Raw genomic sequence first — 15,200 nt, forward strand, 5'->3', positions numbered from 1 at the left:
GTCTGAAAAACTGTCTGTCGGAGTTCAGGAGGGTTTTGCTCCTGATCTCGTTGCACCAACTTGACTGAACTTGCCGCTGCCTGCTTGTGTCTCTCTCTCTCTCTCTCTCTCTCTCTCTCTCTCTCGCTCTCTCTCTCTCTCTCTCTCTCCCTCTCTCTCTCTCTCTCTCTCTCTCTCTCTCTCTCTCTCCCTCTCCTGAAGCCCCACCCTCCATTACTCAGCCAGCACTACGTGTTCGGACTGGTGCTGTTAAAGTTACAAGCCCTGGAAAGCATCTGGGGGAAGAAAAGAGGACTTTCCCCCCCTCTCTCTCTCTGCTCTGTTCTTCACGGAGAAATAAAGCGACTAACAGCCGCCTGCATGCTGGTGAAGTTCGGACTCTGGAATCTGGTTTTTATTCAGCGGACAGATGAAAGTACCGGCAGGTTTCTGAGTGTTTTCCGACTTGGATTAAGTTCTGCATGGAAACAAATGTTATTTGAACCCGCAGAGAGGAGCGGAGCAAGAAGAGGTGGGTGTCGGATACAAGCCTATATATGTCGGGGTTTGGGTTTTTTTTTTGTTTTTTTTGGATGAGGCTCGGATACAAGCCTGTTTGATTCTGCAAAAGTGATAAAACTGCTGCTGCTGCTGCTGCGATGACCTAATCTCACTCCAATTACAGGAAAAAGTCATTAAAGGTTTCATCTAACCCGGGAATAAAAAGTCGCTCCTCATCACAGGCAGCTTCTTGGGAGCGAAAAACAAGAATAGAGGAAATAGAGAAAATAGAGAATAATCAAAACACAGCTAAAAAAAACCCACTATGGCGCTGAAGGCGAGAGTCCTGTACGACTTCCACTCCGAGAACCCGGGCGAGATCTCCATCTCGGAGGGCGAGCTGGTGACTCTGTTCAGCGAGGAGGAGCTGGAGGGCTGGCTGGAGGGGGAGAACAGCCGCGGGGAGGCCGGCCTCTTCCCCGCCTCCTATGTGGAGATCATCCGGGACCAGATCTCCTCCTCCTCCTCCTCCTCCCCCCCTCCTCCTTCCTCCTCCTCCTGCTCCCCCAACACCAACAACAACGGCTTGTCCTCAGCTGTGAGCATACCCAGCGCACCCAAACCCAAAGCCCTGACCCCCACCCACTCCGGCTACCCGTCCCCGGAGCAGCAAGCGTCCCCCCAGCGAGGAGGTGGAGGAGGAGGAGGAGGAGGAGGAAGCTTCCAGACCAGCGATGACGACTGGGACGACGACTGGGACGACGGCTCCTGCTCCACGGCGGCCGACGAGCCCCGGGGCCTCGGGAGCGCGCCCCCCTTGTACACGGTCACCACCTCGTTGCCCGGGCGACGGGCGAGCGCGCCGTCGCACCATCACCAGCATCAGCACCAGCAGGCCAAGAGCTCGGCCACGGTGGGGAGGAACCTCAACCGGTTCTCCACCTTCGTCAAGTCCGGGGGCGAGGCGTTCCTGCTGGGCGAGGCGTCGGCCTTCGTGAAGGACGGGGACCGGATCTGCGTGGCGATGGGGCCGCACGGCCCCGAGTGGCAGGAGGACCCGTACCCCTTCACCTGCACCATCGACGACCCCACCAAGCAGACCAAGTTCAAGGGCATGAAGAGCTACATGTCGTACGGCCTGACCCCCACACACACCAACACACAGGTCAACCGCAGGTACACACACTCTTCCTCTTCCTCTTCCTGTTCTGGGGTTTTACAAGCATTCTCTGTGTCTCTGGGTCACACACACACACACACACACACACACACACACACCCCAATAAATGTTTCTGTGGTTCACGCTGTGGGCACAATTTTTTCCACAAAATGGCAGAAACAGATCTGACCGTGGCTTTTTTTCTCGTCCGTCTCCCTCAGGAATCTTCCTTTCTGAGATTTTTCCTTTTTGCATCTTTGACATCGTCCCAAAAAAATAAACCCCTAAAAGACAATAGAAACCAAGTCCACTGGTCTTAAAATGAAGAGTTGAAGACGTTTCTGAAGAAGACTCTCGGGTGAGTGGTGAAACATCTTCAACTCTTCATTTTAAGTCCGGTGGGTTTGGTTTCTATTGTTTGGTTTTTTTGGGACATTCAAGTCAAAGATGCAAAAGAGAATCTCAGAAAGGGAGATTCCTGAGAGAGGCAGACAAGACATTGTCCAAAACCAAACAAAAAACAATAGAAACTAAATCCACTCGACTTAAAATGAAGAGTTGAAGATGTTTCCTCAGCACAAAGTAGAACTGAAGAAGACTCATGAGACATCTTCATCTCTTCATGTTCAGTCCAGTGGATTTGGTTTCTTTTTTGGGACAATGTCAAAGATGCAAAAAGGAAATCTCAGAAAGGAAGATTCCTGAGGGAGACGGACGAGAAATACAAGAAAAAAAAAAGCCATGGTCGGTTCTGTTTTTGCCATTTACTTCTGAGATTCTCTTTTGCATCTTTGACAAAAAAAAACAAAAAAAAAACAATAGAAACAAAATCCACTGGACTAAAAATGAAGAGTTGAAGACATTTCACTACTTCTGCTTCTTCAGTTCTACTTAGTGTCGGGGAAACATCTTCAACTCTTCATGTAAGGTGTATTTAAGGTGTTTTTAATGGGGTCTCCTCCATTAATAACTCATTTTAAGGGGATTTTGCATGAATTAAGGGGTGAATTAATGTAAGTGTAAGGGTATTTTAGAGATAATCTCTCCTGTGTCTCAGGTTCAGTTCCTGTTGTCAGGCGCGTCGCTCTAAAAATATTCGATCGCAGTCCCAACATGTCTGTGCATTCCTTCTCCTCACCTCCTCCTCCTCCCTTCATCCTCCTCCCCCCTTTCTGCCCCTACATCTCTACTCATCCCTCCTCCCTCATCTGTTTTCCTCTCCTCCATCCTCCCCTCGCTTTCACCCCTCTCTCCCTACTCCCTTCCCTTCGCTCCCTCGCTCCCTCATCCTCCTCTCACCCCTCTCTCCTGCTCCTCTTTCTCTCGTTTCACCCAAATCCCTTCTCTCCTCCCTCCTCATTCCTACTCGTCCCTCTGCCCTCCTTCATCTGTTTTCCTCGCCTCCATCCTTCCCTCGCTCCCTCCTCCTCCCTCTTCCTCGCTCCCTTGCTCCCTCATTTCCACTCAAATTTTCCCTTTCACCTCCTTTCCACCACCTCATTTCCTTCTCATTCATCCAATCCACCCCTATAAATCCCTCCATACCTTTGCCTCATGTTCATCCTCCTCTTCTACACTTTCTTCCCTCCTTCCTTCCTCCCCTCGCTCCCTCCTTCTCCTTCTTCCTCGCGCCCTTGCTCCCTAATCCCCCTCATTCCCACTTAAATTTTCCCTTTCCACTCCCTCTGCACTCCCTTTCCTTCCCTAAATCCCTCCATACCTTCGCCTCTTTACTCATCCTCCTCTTCTACACCTTCTTCCCTCCTTCCCCTCATTCCTCGCTCCCTCGCTCCCTCTCTCTATAACGTCCTTCCGTGCCTCGCTCCCTAATCCCCCTCATTCCCACTTAAATGTTCCCTTTCCACTCCCTCTCCACTTCCTTTCCTTCCCTAAATCCCTCCGTACCTTCACCCCTTTACTCATCCTCCTCTCCCACACTTTCTTCCCTCCTCCTCCATCCCCTCGCTCCCTCCTTCTCCTCCTCCCTCGCTCCCTCTCTCTATAACTTCCTTCCGTCCCTCGCTCCCTAATCCCCCTCATTCCCACTTATCTTTCCCTTTCACCTCTTTTCCCTCCTTACAAATCCCTCTGTCCCTTCACTCATCCTGCTCTCCCACACTTTCTTCCCTCCTTCCCCTCCTTCCCCGCTCCCTCTCTCTATAACCTCCTTCCGTGCCTCGCTCCCTAATCCCCCTCATTCCCACTTATCGTTCCTCTTTTCCCTCCTTACAAATCCCTCCGTCCCTTCACTCATCCTGCTCTCCCACACTTTCTTCCCTCCTTCCTTCATCCCCGTCTCCCTCCTCCTCCTCCTCCTCCTCCTCCTCCTCCTCCCCCTCCGCAGGTATAAGCACTTCGACTGGCTGTACGCGCGGCTGGTGGAGCGTTTCCCCGTCATCTCGGTGCCCCACCTGCCGGAGAAGCAGGCGACCGGCCGCTTCGAGGAGGACTTCATCTCCAAGCGGAGGAAAGGCCTGATCTGGTGGATGAACCACATGACCAGCCACCCGGTGCTGGCCCGCTGCGACGTCTTCCAGCACTTCCTGACCTGCGGGGCGGACGAGAAGGCCTGGAAGCAGGGGAAGAGGAAGGCGGAGCGGGACGAGCTGGTCGGGGCAAACTTCTTCCTCACCATCAGGTACGAGGAGGAGTTCACTGCTGGGAAGGATGCTGGTTTGAATCCCGAACTAGAGAGTAGTATTAGTGGCCTAGACTCAGATTAAAGTCTTCAGTACACACTGTTTTATCCCTGAAATGTCCTTAAATTCTCCATTACATAAACATTAATTATCCATCAAAAATACCATAGTTTTAAAAAAGTAAGGTTAGTATCATGGGTTTATAAGGCATTTATTCATGGGTTGATTCACAGAGACACTAGTAATTAAGGGATTTTACAGGTTTACAGGGTTATTAAGTGGAAATTAATGGAAAAGTGGCTCACATATGCAAAAATCACATGTTAAATAATCAAATTAATGTTCTTCCCATTGAACTGAATGGTAATGTTAGGTGTGACAAAACTGACATTTTCAAATAACATTCCTTAAAATGTTTCATACCTCATTTCGTCATTTTAGAGTTCTTAGATAAAATTTGCAGAGAGACCGATTTCTCCACCCACAGGAGCAGGAGAGAGACCAGAATGCATTGCAGCAACAAGACAGGTTGGGGTTTGAGTAAGAGCTGTGAAAAACTGTCACTCTGTTGCTCTTACTACCACTATCTCTGTAAATCCCACAGCTGAATGCAGCGAGTTCAGGCACGTTCTCTGGTGCTTGTCGAAAGGCATTCTGGGAAATGTAGGAAATCACTAGTAGAAGCAGACGAGGCGGGTTGAGGGAAAGTGGGTTCACCAAAAACAGTAAATCATAACACTTCATCACTAAATAACTGCTGCAATACACTGAGCATCACAGACTGAAAATAAATAACAGTGTAAGAGGATCTGAGGGGGATTTTTCCTTTAATTTTTTGTCAGAGTTAGGGTTAGACTTTCTTCCCAGCCTGTTGCTGAAGGCTTTCATCATTGGGAGCGGCTGACAGTGAGGGACAGAGAACAGAGAGCAAGTTATCTGCTCTCCCACATCTGCGTCATAAACATAATAATGACTCAGATAATATTCATGTCCATAAAGCCGTTCTCTTTGGAAACAAGGCCACAAAGTTCAAAGTAAGTTTTAAAAGAACATAAAGAGAATAAACGACCAGTGATCGCGTTAACTATTACTATTGTATTACTATTTATTTATTTCATTTTACTTTGCCTGTAGTTCTAATTCATCTGTTGTTGTTGTTGCCTTTGCTTCTGTTCAAATTTTTTATTATTATATTGCATTCTATTGTAAGTTTGTATTCTGTTTTTATTCTGCACCATGTAAACTCTGTAGGGCTGCAGCTAAAGATTATTTTCATTATCGATGAATGTATCGATTAATCATTTAGTCTATAAAATGTTGAAAATAATGACAAATGCCAGAGTTACAAAGTAATTCTTAAAATGTCTTACTTTCTTACCAAAACAACCCCAAAGTATTCATTTTATAATGATATGAAACAGAGAAAAGCAGCAAATCTTTGTGAATATATTTGTATTTTTTCTTGATAAATGGCTAAAACGATTAACTTAAATTATAATCGACTAATCGTTTCAGCACTAAAACTCTGTTTAAGAAAGGTGCTATATAAATAAAGTTACTATTATTATTATCATTATAATAATATGTGTTCCCCCCCCCCCCCCCTCCCGCAGCACGCCGGCCGTCCCGCTGGACCTGCAGGAGGTGGAGAGTAAGATCGAAGGCTTCAAGTCGTTCACCAAGCGGATGGACGAGAACATCGTGGTCGTCAACACCTCCATCAACGAGTTCGCCCGCAAGCAGATCACCGGCTTCAAGAAGGAGTACCAGAAGGTGGGCCAGTCCTTCAGGCTGCTGGGCCAGGCCTTCGAGCTGGACCAGCAGGCCTACTCCGCCGGCCTGAACCGGGCCATCGCCTACACCGGGGAGGCCTACGAGGCGGTCGGGGAGTATTTCGCGGAGCAGCCGCGGCAGGACCTGGACCCCATATCGGACCTGCTGGACCTCTACAGAGGACACCTGGCCAACTATCCGGACATCATACACGTGCAGAAAGGTGGGGAGCGTGTTCACATGCAGCAAAATCTGAATCGCTTCATAGTATATGAAGTATAAACGCCGTTTTCCTGTCTGACAGTGAGCACGTTTACATAGACAGTAATAATTCCATCTTTTCCCACTGCCACAGTCCTGTGCCTGGTGTCCAGCCCACATGAGTCACAGTCTTTAGCACTTTTTGAATTTGCATGATTCATAGCGGTCGGAGGCAAGCCTATTCACCGGCAGTTATTTGAATACTATCCGACAAACCTGATTGGATGGTCAGTGTAGGCGGGACAAACCTACTTGTTGACCAGAACGATGTGAATCACGATGCAAATTCAAAAAGTGCTAAAGACTAAGATTCATGGGGGCTATAATTATATTAATAATGTAATATTTTATTATTTTATTTATTTATTTATGGTTTATTTGATAGGGACAGATGCAATATACATAGACGAACTGAGAACAGCTATCCGATGCAAGTATCATAGTGTTTATAGCGGATGCTAATTTGCAACACCCGTCCCTAGAAGGGCTAAAACAGAATAAAACAGTGAGGTAAAAAGAAGGTAAACCGAGTACAGCAAGATACAATAGAGCACAAGGTAAAAAAAAAAAAAAAAGAGTAAAAAAAGAGTACAACAAGATACCATAAAACACATTTAGTAGTAATATAACTACAGAAAACTAGACATGAGTACAAGTTTGTTGCTGAATTAATTAAGCAAATCCATTTAAACAATAATTTTTATCCATCCCTGTAGGGAAATTTGTCTTTTCGCTTGCGCCCCTCCACAGGGAGGTCAGAGGTCAGAGGTCAAAGGTCAGGGGTCAGCACTGCTGGAGCTGATAGGGACTCTGTGTCTTGCTTCAAGGCCCCTCTCTCTCTTTTTCTCTTTCTCTTTTTTCCACCTCTGTCTCTCTCTTTCTCACCCTCTCATTCAGTTCCTCTCTCTCTTTCTCTCTCCTTTCATTCTCTCTCTCTCTATTCCGTTCTCTCTCTCTGTCCCTCTCTCTCCCTCTCATTCAGTTTCTGTCTCTCTCTCTGTTTCATTCTCTCTCTCTGTCTCTCTCTCCCTCATTCAGTTTCTGTCTCTCTCTCTCTGTTTCATTCTCTCTCTCTCTGTCTCTCTCTCTCCCTCTCATTCAGTTTCTCTCTCTCTTTCTCTCTCCTTTCATTCTCTCTCTATTCCGTTCTCTCTCTCTGTCTCTCTCCCTCATTCAGTTTCTGTCTCTCTCTCTGTTTCATTCTCTCTCTCTGTCCCTCTCTCTCCCTCTCATTCAGTTTCTCTCTCTCTCTCTCCCTCGCTATTTATCTCCCCCTCATTCAGTTTCTTGCCCTTTCTCTCTCTCTGTCCCATATAATCTGGATTCCCATGCTACAGAACAGACTGTATAATTTTATGTGAAACAAGAGAGACACACATTTACTTTTTTTCCAAAAACGGCGTTAAGGCGTACTTCACAGCGTTAACAAAACTCGCCCGGAAAACTCTCTATCAGTGAATCATGTAAATAGCCGTTCAGTCGATACACAGAGCAGCGGATTTTGAGTCTCCAACAAAGGGCAGCATCTGTCTTCATTTACTGAACTGCAACGTCAGTCTGGGTCGAGAACTGAAACCAGGCCTGATTCATTCAAACTCTCTGGATACTGTGAGAGGCTGCACTCGCTCACCCAAACACACACACACACACACACACACACACACACACGCACACACACAGGGGAGTTAGCTTGTTAGCTCCCTGCAGGTTGGGAGGGGGGAGTCGCTCCTGGCACACACAGTCCTGACGTTTGCCAAACCTGGAGGCCCCGTCTCTCCGGTCCTGTGAACTCTGTTCTCCGGATACAATCACAGCCGAGAGCGACGGAGACGCCGCCTGAATCCCAACCGCCTGTGACTGACAACACTTCACCTACTTTCTGATTGACAAATAATGCGTTGGAGAGGCGCTCGGAGAGGAACAACTTCCACCAACGCTGAACAACAGACCATTTTCTCAGGCTATAGATCGGTTCTCACTGTTTCCAGCAATGTTAAGAAGATGAAAAAGTATTCTGGAACAACTTCACCCACCGAGAAGCTGCATGGAAAGGGCAGGAAACACTGGAGAAGAGTAAATTCCAGTAACACTTGCCGTACTGAGAACAAATAAGTAAAACCAACGTGTTTCGGCTCCTGGGCTCGGTCAGGGATTGTCAAAGTTTTACTGATAATGTGTTCTCAACACTGCAAATGTTGCTAGAATTTACAGTTTTCCAGCAATGTTAAGAAGCCAACTTTCTGCCTCCGACTGGTGTCACTGACATATCTTTCTGTTTCTGTTGTCAAACGACTCCAATCGAGGGTCACAAAATGCTAACTGGCTAACCAACGCTAACGTCAATTTCTGGGCTGTTAGCATTTTGTGTCCCTCGATCAAATCTCTGTTTTAAAGTGTTGCAGTCGTCTGACAACAGAAACAGATATGATATGTCAGTGACAACATCTGTATTGTCTTATAGCCAAAGCTATGTTGAAACACAAAATAAATTGTCTCAGAAAGAAGTAGGAGGAGACAGAAATTTGGCTGGTAATTGCTGGTAATGGTGAGAACGGATCTATAACCTGTGGAAGTATGCCAGCCATAACTTACTGTTACACCCAAAGACGTCATTCCTTTGACTTAAATTTGAAGTTAAATTGATTTCTTGACCTTGCAGCCACACCCTTACGATTTGGAATCAAGTTTCTATCTCTGTTAGTTTCATAGCTATGACTAAAAAACGATAATCATCTAATGGTGGAGATATCCTGCTTAGAGACAGACAGACAGACTAACTGACAAGGGTGAAAAAGTTACAGGGAGTTTAAGATCGGATGAAACTTTATTGATCCCCTTGGGGAAATAGGTCATTGCAGCAGTATTGGTTGGAAATATGAAGTAGGAGTATATATAAAGGAGTATTACTAACATGTATGGATTAAGATACAGTTGTTACTACAGTTACTGACAGATGTTATTCGCAGTCACGACTGGTTAATGTGGATTACTAAATTAGAAATATGTGCTATACACATATATAAACATATGTAGGTATAGCCTAAATAATAAAATACAAAAAGTGTCAGTATGGATCAGTATGATATAGTGGAAGCAGTATGAAAAAACACGTTAATATATGCAGAATATAACAATAACAGAGATATGTGAAACCTGAAGGAGAGAGTATGTGAATTTACAGTGATGTACATGTGCATCATGTTCATATTAATCTACAGAAGCACATACATATGTACATAAAGTTTTGTGGCATGTGCACTAGTGTTATAAAGACTGTAACCTTATCAATATATTCACTTAACAGAAGTAAATAGTATGTTGTCACTGAATTTCAAAATGTCGACTCTTCTGGAACGAAGGAAAACTGTTTTGGTTTTAGCTTGATGACGATGCATTTTTGAGTTTTATCCAACGGGGGTTTTTAAAGTGTTTCATAAGCGCAAGAAGTCGGAGAATTTCATTAAACACGAAAATCACCAAAATTGCTGTTATGAGGTTTTCACACAACAACGGCCGCATGTGAACTTTCAGCCGAGCAATCTGATTGGTCAAAGACACATTCCAGCTCTTAGTGATGCTTTGTGCAAAATTGGAATTGTAGCAGTCTTTCTTACTCTCTTACTGTTTTTCCTCATTCTCATGTGTTTACATTATTGTGAAGAAAAAGCCTTTCAGACACATGGGGTTTGGCAGCTGATATAAAAAGCCAGTTGGCTGCATACAATCAGAGCTGAGAGCTTTGAAGGGGAAACACCGGCTGAATCCCAATAGTTTGTGTAACTGACAGGATTTTGTTTACTTGCGAACTAATTGACATGACAGTTTTTTTTTTAAATTATACAAAGGGATTTATGGACTCAAGTGTCACATAGCGGACTGTGTAATCAATCAGAAAACAGGCGAAGTCCCAATAATCCGTCGCCGCTGTCATGTGAAAACGCTCTACATCTGCTTTTGCCATTTTTCTTTTTCTTTTTTTTTCTACTTTGAGGATTGAGAGTTTCCATGTCGGTTTACAGTATGTGCTGAGTAACGTCCATAAATACATACACACGACGCAAAAGTCTGCCTGTACTGTTTGTCATCGTTGCGAAACAACCCCCCCCCCCCCCCCCCCCCCTTCAACGACTGCATACTAACAAAAGCTGGCATGTGTAGTCACAGTTTCCATAACAGGCGTTTTGGTGAAGGCCTTCATCAGGAGAGAAACGTTGGTGAGAAACTTTCGCGTTTTTACAAGGGAAGAAAGCAGATAGAAGAAATCAGCTTTGCCCGAAGCTTTTTTTTTGTTTGTATTTTTTTACCAAATAAACCGTCAGATTACACTCTTTTGACTTGGCCCTCAAAGGAAAGCAGACTTTTTTTTTGCATTTTCCAAGACATCAATCCTCATTCCTCACTCAGCAGGTCTGCATTCCACAGATATCTACAGTGCTGAAGGATTTCTCTAATAACAGACTAATTACAAAAAACACCGGCGTGAAAAAAACGGCTTATGACGGACAGCTCTGTTGACTTAAATGCCCCTTTACTGTATTGTCCCACTTCCTTATTCTGGCTGTGGGGTCCACAGGCCACATCTGATTTGAATGAGCGGAGATTCCTGGGCCTCTTGTCCTGTGTTGCCCTGGGACCGCTGGAATGCAAAACGGAGCAGTCTCAGGATTAGTTTCCCCTCCTCCTCTTTTTTTCCTCTTCCTCCTTCCTCCTGGTGATACACTGGGAGAGAGAGAGAGAGAGGAGGAGGAGGAGGAGGAGGAGGAGGAAGGGGGGGTGGGGTGGTGGTGCCGACTCATAGTTACAGAGCTGAACAAGTTTCCCACCAGCCAACAAGTACAAGAGTTCAGCTTACGGCTCCGTAATCGCATTGCCTGTGCGAAGGAGAGCAAAGTCCAAGTTAATTTCAGTTCATGAGAGTGTTTGTGCAGTTATGGTGTGTGTTTTCTGTGTGTGTGTGTTGGGGAAAGAGAGATAGAGAGAGAGAGAGACTATACTTCCCCTCCCCTTGTTAGAGATCGGGTCGATGAGGTCAGGACGGAGAGCGGTGCCAGGCTACCGGCTGGCTCCTCGTCACTTCTTCCACACGCAGCGGTTTTCGAGTATTAGTAAGAGTTCCTCTTCGCTCGTTTCTCATGGGTCGTGTCTGTCCGTAACGCACAGACCGCTGCTGTTCTGCCCCCGACAGTTGAGTCACGCTAAAACAGACGTAATGAGTCACGACGTGTGCGTTCTTCTGTGGGGAACTTCTAGAGAAATGTCGACAGTGTTTTGCGTGCAAATGTTGAAACACGATGACAAAAGCAGCTCGTTTCTGCAGAATAAAAAATGGCATATTTCGAGGTAAGGGGGAGCGTTTGGATAAAGGCCAAAAAAAAAGTGTTTCTCTCTCCAAGTGTTGCAACGATCTTTTTGACCGTTGTGTCGTTTTCACTTCATTCAAACTCTAAAAATGCATTAAAACTAAAACTCTCTCACTGCCCCTTTGCCCTCTTTCATTTCCTCTTTCCGTTTTGCCCTTTACACTCGCCTCCTCCTCCTCCTACCCTCCTCCTCCTCCTCCCTCCTCCTCCTCCTCCAGGTGCGCTGACCAAGGTGAAGGACTGCCAGAAGCAGGAGGGCGATCTCCACGACCGGTGCAACATCATCTCCTGCGCCACGCTGGCGGAGATCCAGCACTTCCACCGCACGCGCGTACGGGACTTCCGCTCGCAGATGCAGCACCACCTCCGCCAGCAGATCAGCTTCTTCCAGAAGATCACCGCCAAGCTGCAGGACGCGCTGGAGAGATACGACGACGACCAGTAGAACGAGAGGAGAGAGAGAAGAAGAAGAAGAAGAAGAAGAAGAAGTCGGCTTGGACTGATTGGAATTGGTACAGAAGTCTTGCGGAAAGGGACTCGGACTGGGACGATTGACGGGTCCTCGGTCCAATAAGAGGGAGAAGATGTGAGGTTTGGATATATTGTGGAGACTTGGGGGTGATGGATCCTGGGCCCCGAAGGAGTTTTATTGGGAAGAAATATGCCACTCTGTAGAAAAATAGGTCACTGGACTGTGGAATGACAACTTCTTGGATTGTCCGGACGGTGCTGATGAATGTACCAGGAACAGGGTTTTCGTTAATGCTCCAGGCACGTCCTGCGACTCAGCGGGACTGCATTAGATATTAAAGACAGATGCTTTTCCAAATCTGACGAAGCCGCCTCCCTCTCGCTTCCTGGTTTTTGGGGAGGGGGGTCACGTGATCGTCCCGCGCCTCCCTGCCTCCCTGCCTCCCGCTTAATGGAAACCATCCACCAGTCTGGCAACGAGAGATTAAACTCCCCCAAATCACTTGAACTTTAACTGGATGTTTCTGAACCCGGGTTTTCACGATTTCAAGACTAAAGTTCTGTGTTTTTTTTTTTTTTGGTGATTGTTTTTTACTTGAATGACCTGCTCAGTGTTGTTTTGATAGGACTTACAGCGGTACGCACGGGATAGTTTTTCGAACACGGAAAGAGGCAAAGTGGGCAGAATCTATTCCCTTCTAGTAGCTGGATTCTCATTACAGCTTGAAAACTGATATCAGATGTCTCTCGTACATTTGATCTGTTGATAGATGCCGTCACACACCGTTTTATTTTACTATTTTAAGCCCTAAATTGTTTTTGTAGTTTACTCTATGCACTGCCCGACCCCGACCCGCTGATGGATTGAGCTCAGGCTGATTTTCTTTTTCGAGCGACTGCCGCTCGGTTCGGGAAAGCGGCTCCGCAACTCTTCTTAGAGTCGTGTTTCTTTGGGATATTTTGCCGATTCCTGAAGGGGAAATCTGTCTTTTTTCACCTCGTCTTCCACAGGGAGGTCAAAGGTCAGGGTCGGATACAGACCAGCACTCCCGGACATGGCAGGGATTTGGTGGCACGGGAGCTTGAACCCGGGTTCTTTCGGATAAAGGATGGTCACTCCTACCCACAATGCCACCCTGCTGCCCCAAACCGGACTTGTTAAACTATCAGTCAGGAACCAAAATGAGTCCACAGCCTGTTTGTGGTGGATCCCTAATGTATTTGTATTGTTATACTGTTTTCATGAGCCTGAACCCCTGAATTTAATCAGTTGGGGTTCCTGGATGAACGAATACAAAATGCCTAGAGGGGAAGCTTAGGATATGGTATATATATATATAGGCTCCCAAAAACTGGGACAAATCTGTCATAGATGATTCTGAAAATGAGATAATCAATTGAATGTATATTACAATGATGCGTCTTCACTCTCACTTTAAGTATCTCTGGTAAATGTTGCTGTAATTTCAGGTATGACTTCATCCCCGTGCTGGGGCTCCACTCGCTCTCGACTATCAGCGGCGTTCTTAACAAGAAACTCCACGATTAAATAGGATTAAACCATTACTTAACACTTTTAATGTAACGTAAAGGAGCAACATTTCAGGAAAACAAATAAAGGTAGAATGTATTTCAATCATGTCTCTCTGCAAAGGCTTCGTTGATGACTGTTCTCCTTAATTACGTATTGTTTCACTGTTATGACGTCTTTCGTGTTGTGTCTCAGTGAGTGTGTTTACATTCACATTCATAGTCCGTTTATATTCTAGAAGAAGTAACGTGATATTCAGGATATTCAAATATTCTGTTTATGAGTTTACATATAATTTACAATAACTGGGATAATCCTGAATATGAAAAACCTGAACATGCTAGCTGGTATATACTGATTTTAACTGGTATATTCTGACAAATCCTGTTTACTGTGTAGTTTCCTTGGAGTCACGAGCATCAAAATAATGCAACGCTATTGAACACACACAGCAGGAAAACTATAGTTTATCATATTATCTCCATGCATACAGGTATATGAAAAACTGGTTACGGATCATTCCATGTAAATGCAATATTCTGACGAAAAGCCGGGATGAAAACCGCTCATATTCAGAATAATAATGTAAACACACTCATTGTTATTTATTTATGTCGGGGTTGTTGTTGCGTTACGGTCACAAGTGAAGTTGGCTTCTGTAACCTTCAGGCTACCACCACCCCATAATGCCAGGGGTTCCTAAATATCTGTAAATGCTGGTCTACTGGATTTTCATGAAAATGCAGGCAGACAAAACTCAGAACAAAATCATGCAGGGAGTGAGAAAGAAAGAGAGAGAAACTGTGAGAAAAGGAAAAAAAAAGAGGAAGAGGAAGAAAAAAGTTAGGAGCTACTCCAGTATCCTGTTGTCTGGGGTTTCCTTGTCTTGGCCTCTTACAGCGCTTCACCTCCAAGAATAGCAAAGAAAACAAAGAGAATACTATTTTTCCATTTTGGACCATTTGAATTGCCCTAATAAGAGGATGTAGGCTCGTACGGTTTCTCCACATTGTTCAGCTGAGAAACACTAACAGCTGTTGTAACCAAGTTGACCGTAACAACAGTTAAGCACATAAACACTCACTACTGTGGTGTTTCTGCTCTGCGCTTCCCACAGATCACCTGTCAATCAAACAGTGTGGGCGGAGCTTGGATTTTTCTGTTGATGCAGTTTGAGTTTCTCTTTTCTTTGTCTGTTCAGCCATGGTGGCTATCGCTGCTCATGCTAACTACCCAGTTCTTCTTCTTCTGTTGATTCCAAACAAACCGGAAACGTAAAACGCATCACTTCCTGTGCGGCAGAGGATTTTTCCCAGGAAAGAGCGACCAGACACCGGCTGATTAGAACAGACAGTGGAGAAGATTTATGAACTGGATATAGGCTGTTGGGTTAGAGCAATCAGCCGTAGCAAAATAGGCGTTTATTTATATGAAAATGTCACAGATTATTACTTTAAGGAATATTTACTAACTGTTTTTCCAATTTGAGGGCCAAAACAGGACACATTTCCACAAGAATTCCTCCA

General features: G+C 45.4%; 1 protein-coding gene across 2 annotated transcripts; it reads left to right on the plus strand.

The window, feature by feature from the left end:
- The first annotated feature begins 416 nt into the window (after nucleotides 1-416).
- LOC139917329 (sorting nexin-18-like) lies at nucleotides 417-13,779 on the plus strand. Of its 2 annotated transcripts, XM_071906433.2 has the most exons (5): nucleotides 417-511; nucleotides 665-1,656; nucleotides 3,984-4,277; nucleotides 5,892-6,274; nucleotides 11,891-13,779. In XM_071906433.2, exons 2-5 carry the CDS (start codon nucleotides 806-808, stop codon nucleotides 12,115-12,117), a joined length of 1,755 nt encoding a protein of 584 aa, XP_071762534.2. In that variant the 5' UTR covers nucleotides 417-511; nucleotides 665-805; the 3' UTR covers nucleotides 12,118-13,779. The 2 variants fall into 2 exon arrangements, with proteins under 2 accessions (XP_071762534.2, XP_071762533.2); XM_071906432.2 differs by having other exon boundaries at nucleotides 423-1,656.
- Nucleotides 13,780-15,200: the final 1,421 nt, after the last annotated feature.

Source organism: Centroberyx gerrardi, chromosome 2 (assembly GCF_048128805.1).
Source record: "Centroberyx gerrardi isolate f3 chromosome 2, fCenGer3.hap1.cur.20231027, whole genome shotgun sequence".
NCBI lineage: Eukaryota > Metazoa > Chordata > Actinopteri > Beryciformes > Berycidae > Centroberyx > Centroberyx gerrardi.

Coding starts and splice junctions, on each gene's coding strand:
- LOC139917329 (XM_071906433.2), top strand. CDS start 806: ATGGCGCTGAAGGCGAGAGTCCTGTACGACTTCCACTCCGAGAACCCG. Junction 1,657..3,983: donor AACACACAGGTCAACCGCAG/GTACACACACTC, acceptor CCCCCTCCGCAG/GTATAAGCACTTCGACTGGC. Junction 6,275..11,890: donor CATCATACACGTGCAGAAAG/GTGGGGAGCGTG, acceptor CTCCTCCTCCAG/GTGCGCTGACCAAGGTGAAG.